Here is a 12116-nt window from a genome sequence, read left to right as displayed (position 1 = left end):
CCGTCTCTACCTGTTCCGAGTGGCGCAGCGGTGGAGGAGCAGCAGACTCCGGGGACCGAGCCGCCTATGGCGGTTAAGTCTTCCGAGACAGCGGCTCCGACGGCTTCCGCGCCTACGACGGACATGGTGGGGATGATACAGGGGGCTTCTTCACCCACTACCCCTGTGTCGTCGGCGTCTTCTTCACCGGCTGGTTCGCCGCCTCGCTCGCCCACTTCTTCGCCAGCCTCCTTGCGGCAGCCTTCACCCACGGTTCCTCCTCCGGTCGTTCAGCCGACGGTGAGGAGGAGTGGGAGGTTTGCTCTTTCGGAGGATGGGGCGGGGGCGACGGATGAGGACGTCATGCAGCGAGCCATGCGACGCAAGGCGGAGATGAACCTTGACACGGCAGGTACTAAACAATCGTCTAAGTCTTTTGTTTCTTTTTCAGATACTCGTATTTCTTCTAATTTGAGTAGCCTAGGGATTTCTTTGGGTAGTCGCAATGACGAGATTTCTGTTTCGGCTAATGTGTTGAGACAAACGGACCTTGACCGTTTAACGGTTGCCCCGAATGACTCCACTGGGCCTGAAACGGCGATTATAGACGATGATGAAGATGATGACATCTTAGATGGTCAAATTCTCTCGGCTATAATTGGCAACATTTCAGAAGTTGATCTAGAACATGCGGAGCTTAGTTCTGATTTGCAAGCATCCGAACGTGGTTCTCGATCATCGGCTGGAAAGAAATCTCGTAGGTATGGCAAAAACTTTTAATCTAAAATAGTTTCTCGATGAATGGCATGTTCCGGAATAGCAGAGGTCTTCGCGACTTGGCTAAGCATTCCCACATTGTTGATGGTTGTAGAGATTATGATTTAGATTTTCTTGCTATATCGGAGATGGGTAGGCGAAATTTCTCTCAAAGTTTTCTCGACCGTTTGTCGGGCGGGATTAACTTTCAGTGGTTCTCTCGCCCGCCACGAGGTAGGTCAGGAGGCATTTTACTTGGCGTCCGCATAGACACCATGACCGTCTTGGCTAGTTCTGATGGAGAGTATCATATTAAACTTGACATTCAGAATAAAGCAGACGGTTTCGTGTGGAGTCTGGTTGCTGTGTATGGTGCCGCCCAAGAAGAGTTTAAGGCTGACTTTTTATGTGAGTTGGTAAACCTTACAAAGGATAATCCCTACCCGATTTTAATCGGAGGTGATTTTAATTTGTTGAGGTTTCCTCATGAGAAAAGTAAAGGCCGTTTTGATGGTCATTGGCCTTTCTTGTTCAACGCTGTCATTGATAGCCTTGACTTAAGAGAGGTGTTTATGACTGGTCGACAGTTTACTTGGGCGAACAACTTGCCGGAGCCCACATACGAGAAACTAGATCGCGTGTTGATGGATACCGAATGGGAAAATAAATACCCTCTGGTGTCAGTCTGCGCACTAGAACGTATTGAAAAACTGTCTGACCACGCTCCCATCCTTTTAACCACCGGGAATCCCACACCCGTTTGTAAACGGCCGTTCAAATTTGAACTTGGCTGGTTATATCGAGAGGGATTTCATGATATGGTTAAAAGGGTTTGGGACAGACCGGTCGGGGGGAGTACGCCCATTTTGAGATGGAATAATAAAATGCGTTCTATGCGCAAACATCTATCTGGTTGGGCTGCCCATACGGCTGGTATTCTTAAAAAAGAGAAGTCTCGCTTATCAACTGTGATTGATGAGCTTGAGGCTGTTGCGGAGACTAGACCCCTGTCTACACATGAGATTGAGCTTAAAAATCAATCCAATGAACAGATGGCGGGTCTTCTTCGCGAAGAGGAGCTCAAATGGTATCAACGATCCAAAGCTCAATTCATCTTGGAAGGAGACTCGAATACGCGGTATTTCCATGGCTTAGCTAATGGGAGACACCGGAAAAAACGTATTCACTCTCTTATTCAAGATGAAGGGTTGATTGAAGGACATGAGCAACTCAAGTCTTACATTACTAATTATTATAAGGGTCTGTTTGGTCCTCCGGAGGAAAGTACTTTCTCTCTTAACGAGGACTTAACGGATGATATACCCCAAGTTTCTTTGGAAGAAAATGGCTTGCTAACCACACCTTATACTGTGGAAGAGGTTAAGAAGGCAGTTTTCCAAATGGAATGCAACAAAGCACCGGGTCCAGATGGGTTTCCAGCAGAGTTTTATCAAACTTTCTGGGATACTATTAAATCGGACCTTCTAGATTTGTTCAGTGATTTACACATTGGATAACTAGAATTATTTCGTCTAAATTTTGGTGAAGTTATCTTGTTACCGAAAATTAATGAGGCAGAAAGGATCCAACAATATAGACCCATTTGCCTATTAAATGTAAGTTTCAAGATTTTCATGAAAGTGGTCACCATTAGACTTAATACGGTTGCAGATCATGTTGTTTTACCATCGCAAACAGCCTTTATGCAAGGACGTAATATCCTTGATGGAGTGGCGGTTTTGCATGAGACGGTACATGAGATGCATTCTAAGAAATTAAATGGGGTTATTTTAAAGCTTGATTTTGAGAAGGCGTATGATAAAGTTAAATGGTCTTTCCTTCAACAGACACTCAGGATGAAAGGTTTTTCGCCTGAGTGGCGAGCTCTAATTCATGACTTCGTGTATGGAGGTAGTGTTGCAATCCGGGTTAATGATGACACCGGACACTACTTCCAAACACGAAAAGGGTTACGCCAAGGAGATCCGCTATCTCCGATGTTATTTAACATCGTAGCGGATATGTTGGCGGTACTCATAGAGAGAGCCAAGTCTGATGGTCAGATTGAAGGTGTGATTCCACATCTGGTTGATGGTGGCTTATCTATCCTTCAATACGCTGATGATACAATTCTTTTTATGGATCATGATCTTGAAAAAGCTCGAAATCTGAAATTAATTTTAGCAGCTTTTGAGCAATTATCAGGATTGAAAATTAACTTCCATAAAAGTGAATTGTTCTGCTTCGGTGATGCCCAAGACGATGTAGCTCTGTATACAGAGTTATTTGGTTGTGGGCAAGGCCAATTTCCGATTCGCTATTTGGGTATTCCGATTCACTATCGGAGACTGACAATTGCGGAATGGAAATTAGTGGAAGAAAGATTACAAAAACGCCTCAGTAGTTGGAAAGGTAAATTGTTGTCCCTGGGTGGAAGATTGGTACTCATTAATTCAGTACTAACTAATATGGTACTGTATAATGTTATCATTCTTCATCCTACCAAAAGGAATTCTGCATAAACTCGATTATTATCGATCCAGATTCTTTTGGCAAGGGGACAACGAGAAAAAGAAATATCGGCTGGTTAAATGGAGTATAGTTTGTAGTCCCAAAGATCAAGGAGGGCTTGGAGTTTATGACCTGGAGGTCAAGAATTCAGCTCTTCTGGGTAAATGGCTTTTTAAGCTACTTACTGAGGATGGGATTTGGCAAACTATACTTCGGAGAAAGTACATCGGCTCGAAGACATTATCTCAGGTGGTTTGGAAACCTGGGGATTCACACTTCTGGGCTGGTCTTATGGCGACAAAAAATGTTTTTTTTCGACATGGGACTTTCTCCATTAAGAATGGAGCGCAGATACGTTTCTGGGAAGATGCTTGGCTCGACAATGCACCCCTATGTGAACAGTATCCCGCTTTGTATAGAATTGCGCATCGCTAAGGTGATACCATTGCAACCGTAATGGCTACCTCACCCCCGAATGTGACGTTCAGACGGGTTTTACTAGGACAAAGGCTCGTGGCATGGAACAACCTAATTCAGAGGCTTGGAGATATTCAGTTATCGCCAGAACCAGATGAATTTCGATGGAACCTCCACGTAGATGGTTCTTTTCTGTAAAATCTTTATACAATGCGATGCTACTTTCTGATTTACCAGTTGATAATAATAAGAAAATTTGGAAGATGAAGATACCATTAAAAATTAAAATTTTTGGATGGTATCTTCGTCGAGGGGTTATTCTCACCAAAGACAATCTTGTTAAGCGGAATTGGCACGGAAGTACACGATGTGTTTTTTGTCATCATGATGAAACCATCAATCATTTATTCTTCCAGTGCCAATTTGCGAGATCTATATGGTCAGTCATCCAAGTAGCGTCTACCTTGTATCCTCCGACTAGTGTCGCTAATGTCTTTGGTAATTGGCTTCATGGTATCAGCTCAAGGTTTAAAATGTTTCTTAGGATGGGGGCGCTAGCAGTTATCTGGGCGCTCTGGCTATGTAGAAATGACAAGATCTTTAACGATAAAAATTGCTCTTTGTTGCAGGTTATCTACAGATGCACATGTATTCTCCGTTCGTGGTTACCTCTTCAGCGTGTGGAGAACCGAGACCTGTTTACGGAGGTCTGTACACGGTTGGAGGATACGGCGAGGGATACTTTTTCCCTACATGGGTGGCAGCATAGTCTACGGATAGTTGCTCCACCTAGCTCTTAGGCGTTATATGATTCATCGTTCCGATATGTATTTCGCCTATTTTTGTTTTTTTGTAACTTTGGTCACTTGAGATAACAAACGGCTGTGTGCATCCTGGTTATGCAGAGGCTGGATGTAATTGCTTTTTGAAGTAATAAAGCATCCTTTATCGAAAAAAGTCATATTATACGGGCAAAAATTTAGAAGATCCCGTTAGACATGCTCTAACCTGCTCTGCCTCCGCCTGACGCGCGTAGAAACTCTCCTAGCTCAACCGGAACACGCATGTGTCCGATCCAATTCACCAGGCTATAGCTCGCGTCTGCCTGCCCGCGTGCATGCTGGCGCTTGCCGGAGCCACCTAGCTCGTCTGCTATGCTTGAAACCACCCGCTGCTCCAAGCAATTGCTCTAGTGTTGAATTTTTTTGTACGTACAACTGTTTCACGGTTTGTCATATCTGGAACAAAAATATTGCTGAGTTTTACAAGAAGGTATGGGCAGAATTTTGAAGTTAAATTTTCTGCTAAGCCCAAAAACTTGCATAATTAGGACACATATCTAATTTAGGGGCCAAGTTTCCAAAAGTCTAAAAGAATAGGCGTAACTAGTTTCTAGAGCTTCTTCCCACCACAGTTTTTTCACACCGTTTTTTATAAGCTGGCTTATGCATAAGCAGAAGCCCAAAAGAAGTGGGCTTGATGCTCTTACAAAATCATTATTCCCAATATTGATACTGCCTTGCAGGTTCCATTGAAGGTGCTCAGCCAGAGGTTACTGAAGGTGACAACTAGCGTAACGCAATGCCAGTTCCGATAGCAACATGGACGGACTACGAAGAATTGCATAGCAAGTTTCCCAAGAAGCAGGCCTAAGGTCGAACCGCATTGCAAGGAGATGGGATTCTCAGTGGCCAAGGAGATAAACAAGGAGGAGCAGAGTAGGAAGAAGGAAGCAGTGGTCGACTGGGTCGTCAGTCTGCTATGTTGCAAGCGCGGACTGGCGACCAAACATGAGGCTGATTGGCCCTCGGTCAGACAAATAAAGTTAGCCCAGCCGTGTGAGTAGTGCACTTGGTGGAATCTGTGGATGCATAAACTGTGCCATGAACTATGTTGTGGGTTCCAAATGAGGGTTCCTGTCAGAAACTAATTCAAGGTTGATTTCGTATGCGGAGAAAATATACTAAAATGTTATATTGCTCTTATTGGACTTGGAAACTACTTATCAAGTTCCATTATTAGCCCAGCTTCCTGCACCATTTACATGCAGTTGCACATACATTCAACTTGGATGGATATGTGCTGCGTCTGGTATGCATCACTCAGAGAACATGGTCACTGATAAATGATAACGTGTGTAGTTCATTAGTATTAGCGCCTCGACTTGCCCAAGTTTTCCCAATACAAATATCATCAATGTAAATTAATGTAGAGCAAGCTTGGTCCATGGGGAAAATATCCTACTCTGAGCAGATTCAGTCCTACACATGCATTGACTTGCACCGAGCCATTCCACCTCCAGCCATCTTGGCCTTCCGCACCATCCACTGCCTTGACCCTCTTCCTGCGCTTCCTCACTTCCGGTGAGCTCCACACTCCCTTCACGCAATCCCTCCCTCCCTCTCTCCACCACCTCTGTCCATGCTCCGCACCACCGCTGCAAGCAATACCCAGATCACGAAAACGTGCTGCTCCAGACTCTGATGTCCTGAGAGAGCTCCTAGCCTCCTAAGGTGCCCACTTTTGATGTTCTACAACAACTGCACATGTTTTCAACCTGACCTAAGATTAATGTCAAGGTTGGCTGAAACGCGTGTTCACTGGTAAAAGTGGCAGTTTTTCGCCATTTGACCGGAGACATACTAGTAACATATTATTCGCTAGTACTATTATACAACAATGCATGGAAAGCAGCATCGGAGAAAACTAGAAACAACAGCATCAAAGATGGATGGTTGCCGATCCAAGCTCTCAAAATATGAGCAAAGCTGGGTACATGGCCACCACTCCAAGCTATGGAAAAAACAACAACATAGGACCACACTAAGCAAAGAGTTCCGAAACAACGAAGCTACATGATAACAAGAGGCACTTTCAAATGGTTCCGCTCCAGATGGTCACTGGCTTTTCAGTAACATGGTGCTCTGGTAATTTTGCACACATCCAATGGCCTTGAACAGATTTTAGTTATCCCTGCTAAAAACGTTGAAAAACTGTATCAGCACATTGTCACAAAACCAGCAGTGTCTATCAGTATGTCAGCATCAGAATAGTGTGATCATGCAAATTTGGCGGTATCCTACTTCTGATTGCTCATAGACATATTACATCAGATGTGTCCGAATTAAGCACATTGACAGAACAAAGGCAGAATGATTCTTTGATGATTTGATGTGATTAGTTACATTAATGATACCTCTACTTCGGTTTCAATAGTTCCAATGAATTTCAGGTTCAAAACTATCATCTGTAAGTAGATGCTTTTCACATGTACATCAGTATTTCTGAAGATGTTAATAGAAGTATAGGAGTTCTTGCAGTTGCATAAAATCCAAATTTTAAAACTGGAAATATAACTCTAAGAGATTCCAGATATTACTACTTCCTACACTGGATTATTTATTATGTTTTTAATTTATGTTCTTCATGCATACAATTTTCGGGGTCAAAATGGATGTCATAGGAAGAAGCACACTACCTACCTCCATATCGATGTCGTTATCCTTAGCCGTTTCACCTGCCAAAATAAAGAGACTGTGTTTTTAGTTGTCAATGGAAAAAACAGCGGCATCGTGCCATAATTAGTATTATGGACTCATTACTGTCAAAGAATAGATACTGATCATAACAAGATTAATGTTGGTGAACACTAGCAAAGTGGAGAGTCGACATCACCATCTCAAACACCATTCTCTTGGTACCTTTTTAGTTACTCTGATCATCATACTTGCACCAAATTTTTAGGATTTGTGTAGCTTAAGCGGTTCTAAATTTTTAGGATGTGTATATTAAGCAGTTCTCGGTTTGTCTTATAAGGCAACGCTTCGGGTGCAGAAGGACCATATCATGGAACATACTGAGAGCGACTGTTTTATTGGGTACAATGGCAAAGCAAAACATGGGAGGTTTTCTTGGACAGAATGACAAGACAAATCAGAGCATGATCAGTATTCGATTTCTTGCAAGCATGATCAGTACTCAGTAGCCCTTTCAAATCTAACCAAGTAATTTGACTTCACATAAATGTTATGCCCTTACAGACTGATTACTGTTCATTGTTCAGGTCCTGTATCCACGTCATTATACCTTCTGTATTAGTTCAGAGTTTTTACTGTTTGTGCCTACATGAGTATCCTTTCACTTTAGTATCATTATCCACCATATCAGGTATCCAGTATCTATGATTACTGGTTATAGCTGGCATTTGATAGCTTGCACAGAGAATCTAGATGTATGGCATATATGCAGAACTTCTGCTGCTATTCTATCTACCGCATCAAAATCAACACCTCTAAGATAACACCATATGAAAATAAGCAAGGTAAATTAGTATATTCCTCGAAGAAAAAATATGATGGCTTTACCTTCATTTGGTTCTGACGTCCACAACTCTAGGTTGTCCTTCAGAAGCTCCATCATAAGTATGCTGTCGTTGTAGCCCTCCACACCAGCGGAATTAATCTCATTAGTAGCCTCATCAAATGCTTGTTTTGCGACTTGGCAAGCTCTGCAAAGAGAAACAAAGATGAAAAACTCCTAAACTAAGGTCGGTGCTTTCATTCTTTCAAGGACCTGTGACCCGTGTCAGCTGGCATGCTAGGATTACAAAAAGCTGACATGGTCCCAACATCATCAATATCCAGTAGCTCTTTAAACTAAGGGCAGACCAAGAAAACCTTCGATAATGTGGTCAAAACTGTCAAAGTATTTAACTATTTAACAATACATTTTTTGGGATTTAACTATCTAAATCCGCAAGTGTTCCATGGCAGTTCTCTTTATATTTGGAAAAGATTACATCAAATGTCACCTAGCAAATAGAGTAGCTACAGATGTGCTAGGTTCATCTGAACCTATTCAACTCTTGGTAGGTCTGTCCATTGCATTTATTTATTTTAACAAGGGAAGCATGAAAAATAGGGATATCCATTTTAAATTATAAAACATCAAACAAATGGTGAAAAGGAGTACTTAAGGGTGAACGACCTCTCATGACAGTTCATTATCTCATAAAAGAACACTGAGAAATTGAGGGCAAGGCCAAGCCTGATTGGGTGAGCAGGTGAAAGCTCAGTGGAGGCGACAACCATGGCGTGCTGCAGCAAACAATTATTAGTTTGCCAGAGGCAAGGCCAACAATGTGAGTCTTATAACCAGAATTCAGTTTGAGCCTATGTACGAGTTGAATGATTCCGCACCTGATAGGCCATGAGTGACTGGTCAGCAGCAGACTTCTTTTCAGTTTCAGAGCTAAATTCAGCCAGGTAACGGTAATAGTCGCCTTTCCTGTAATAATTCAAATTTTAGAAGTGAGTCATGTGCAAACCAGATAAGGAAAACAACCATATATATGTACATGTGATGATGCAAATGCATAGGGGAAAATACTCTGAATGTACTGATCCGAAAATAGACCAACATGAGAAAAGTAAAACACAATTGTGAAAAAAGGAGCTGAACTAGTGAACCTGTACATACATTTTATAAAAGAATACAATGTTTTCACCAGTATTGGCCAAGGGAAGGCAATGAATAGCGATGATTGACAATATTTCATTGCAAATCACTCTTAGTTCATCCTCAACTTTCTTTCTGTAGATATTTATCATCCGGCTAGCTTGCTCGCCCATTGCCACCTTTTGCTCAAGTGAAGAAAGGATTCTCCATGATGCCCTCCTTGCACCAATTGTATTCTTAAAACCAACTGAAAATAAATGCCTCTCTTCAGCGCTCATATCCACATCCATCCTAGCAAGCTTCTTCATAAACTCAACCATATCTGCCAGGAACAACAGTGAATTATGAGTTGAAAAACTAACTCAATAAAATTATGAAAGTTAACTCTTGGATTATTGGAGGAGCAAATCAAACTCGGTTCGTTTCAAACCCAACTAACTGTATAGTTACTTCAAAAGTTGTGTCTAGAACTCTACAGCTATGCCATGATTCTCAGTTACCTTGCCTCTTCCTTTGCCGAACAGAAAGTTTGCAAAACAAAATGATACACATCCAAAGCAGAAGCATAACTGCAGATGACCCGCTAACTAGTTCCCAGTAGCAACAGTTGCAAGAAAAAGGGGAACATGATGTTGCCTACCACCAAGGAGGAAAATCAGGGAATATGGGAACCTATAATGCTTACTCATGATTTTATCACATAGATTAGGTACATTATTAGGGAGGCTTCCTATATATCATGCAAAGACCCAGCTTTACATGCTATGTCAAGTTGTCAACAAAAGTATTTACAAGTGCAAACTAAAGAGAATCCTGGATAACATAATGTGACAGTGACATACTACTTTGTGGTTAGGACTGGGAACTTACAAGACATAAGCATCTAACTGTGATCAAATTCCCCTCAACAATTCAATATAGCACAAAGAGCTATCTATTCCTACCAAAATGAGATGCTTACTCCAACCATACAAGAATAACCACTGCCTTTTGCAACCTCTTTTAACCCAACACTTGGCATGTTGACCCAATGACTGATTTCACAGCTCCACTTGTTCATATGACTACGAAGTTCAATAGATCATGTGTAGTTATTAGGTCATAAAGTAGTAACATATATAGATCCATTAATATGTCTACCAAATCTCATAACAGAATGATTTATCCATGATCCCCAAAATCCTTCTTTTTCACAGTTAAACATCATAACACAGCAACTCAGGGTCACCCAAATCATAAATTTGGCCCCACAAAATCAAGCACTCCAATTTGCCAAGATTGGCCCCAAGATAATCATGAAAAACTTTTCCCATCAAATTGGGGCGGCAGCACGGCCCTAAAATCAACAAAATTGGATGAAATCGGCCCGGAATAATAATCAAGACACAGCGCTTGCGATCAACTACCACACACCTGAACATTTTACACATGGACAGCAGAAATAAGCAAGATGGCCGCAATGGCCAGCAGGCCACCGCTCAGGAAGCTAAGTAAATCGAACAGGGAATCGCAGGGCAAACCGTCCCAGCAGGCACATGAACCAAGAACCCCCAAATTTCCGCCAAGGAATATCAGCGATCAACCCGAAATGCAGAGCGCAAAGAAGAGACACACTGCACACAACACAAGCAAGGCGCAACCAAACCAAGGGAGGGTACCGTACCATCGTATCTCTCCGCCTGCTCGGCCAGCTTCGCCATGCACACCACCTTACCTCTCTCCTCCATCTCCTCCCAGTTCTCCGCCTGGACTAGTGGTGATTCCTCTACTCTGCTCTGAGTTTGGCTTCTCCCCTCCCCTGCCTTGACAATCTTTACCTTCCCGAAAAGGAATGGGTGCCTCTTCCTTTTCTTTTCTACTTACGAGATCTGCTCTTGCTAATGGCGACCCCTGCATATGTGTTGGCTTTTGGTTAACAGGTAGTCTTGACTTGATCTGATTGTGAATTTTGTTCCGGGGGATGCTCGGGACCTGGCGGTCACTGATGACATATGGATATTTCCGTCTGGCTCTAGGAAGCTCTCCTCCTCCGTAACCATACATTAGAAAACCATTTCATTTTCTTTGCCTCTAATGTTGTCGCACAGATGCAAAATATCACACCTTTAGAAAATATTTTCTTGAAAATCGGATGATTCTTAATTCGATATTTTTAGGATTTCCATTGATAAGAGGGGCTTATCTTTCCGTGCAATTTTGCAGATGCTGTTACTTTCGTTAGATAATTTTGAAGCTCACTTATTTTATGTCTAGTAGGAGTAGTATTTTTGTCCATGCCTGGACAGCTGCCACCTTGGATGATCAAAGAGCATTGCCACCTCTTGTCACTTCTGAATTTCTTATTCCATTGGAAAGGAGGTCTACTCTAAGCTATGCCGTCTGCTTTGCCTTGCTGTTGCTGGTGCTCTCTAAACGTTTTCTTTATCAAAATAAAGGCAAAGCCTTGCTACTCCTTAGCTGTCCAAGATATTTGGAGTTCTATAGCCTCAGATGCTAATTCTTTAGTCAATCATGGACCCATTGTTTACAGCAGACATGGTGCACGTGTTAACTGATGGTCCACAAAAGTTGGTCCCAAGACAGATATTTAGGTCTGAGAAACTAGGAATCATGTAGTTCAATGGCCACCTAAGGTCAATTTTCGTAGTTTCTTATTTCTGCTTTTCAAACAAGATCGTTCTGATTTGTGTTTTTATAGCATATCGGATAAAAAAGTGAAAGAAACATTTCAATATGTATGGTATATCAGTGAGTCAGTGTGTATTCTTCTTCCGTGTACCTATAGATTGACACGTCATAGATTGTGTACGATTGTACACACAATATAACAATATACTATACGGAAAAATAGACTCACGGCTAATGGTAGAAATTTGTTGAAACTCACTTAACAATCTGTGCGGTGGAGGTGGAGTGTCGTCCACATTACTTATACCTAGTCCCTTAGGCCATCTCCAGCGGCGCGCGACGTAAATCGGTATTCGCGAGCGTCTGTT

At 42.2% G+C, this 12116-nt stretch overlaps 1 protein-coding gene across 2 annotated transcripts; it reads right to left on the bottom strand.

Annotated features, from left to right (window-relative positions):
* Window positions 1–6259: 6259 nt before the first annotated feature.
* On the bottom strand, window positions 6260–11138 carry LOC127295290 (putative 14-3-3-like protein GF14-H). Of its 2 annotated transcripts, none has more exons than XM_051325210.2 (7): window positions 10784–11138; window positions 9142–9442; window positions 8862–8949; window positions 8650–8759; window positions 8028–8170; window positions 7146–7180; window positions 6260–6639 (listed from the first exon to the last, which is right to left on the bottom strand). In XM_051325210.2, exons 1-7 carry the CDS (start codon window positions 10845–10847, stop codon window positions 6631–6633), a joined length of 750 nt encoding a protein of 249 aa, XP_051181170.1. In that variant the 5' UTR covers window positions 10848–11138; the 3' UTR covers window positions 6260–6630. The 2 variants fall into 2 exon arrangements, with proteins under 2 accessions (XP_051181170.1, XP_051181171.1); XM_051325211.2 differs by having other exon boundaries at window positions 6260–6636; window positions 10784–11137.
* Window positions 11139–12116: the final 978 nt, after the last annotated feature.

The sequence above is a fragment of the Lolium perenne genome, chromosome 4 (assembly GCF_019359855.2).
Source record: "Lolium perenne isolate Kyuss_39 chromosome 4, Kyuss_2.0, whole genome shotgun sequence".
Classification (NCBI taxonomy): Eukaryota; Viridiplantae; Streptophyta; class Magnoliopsida; order Poales; family Poaceae; genus Lolium; species Lolium perenne.
This window is presented reverse-complemented; position numbering and strand designations above follow the sequence as displayed.

Bases quoted from the DNA above. Each gene is read 5' to 3' on its own strand.
- LOC127295290 (XM_051325210.2), bottom strand. From the start codon at position 10,847: ATGGAGGAGAGAGGTAAGGTGGTGTGCATGGCGAAGCTGGCCGAGCAG. The intron at 8,760-8,861 runs GTGCGGAATCAT...TGTTTGCTGCAG, and splicing joins AGTCACTCATGGCCTATCAG to CACGCCATGGTTGTCGCCTC. The intron at 8,171-8,649 runs GTCGTTCACCCT...TTCTCTTTGCAG, and splicing joins ATAATGAACTGTCATGAGAG to AGCTTGCCAAGTCGCAAAAC.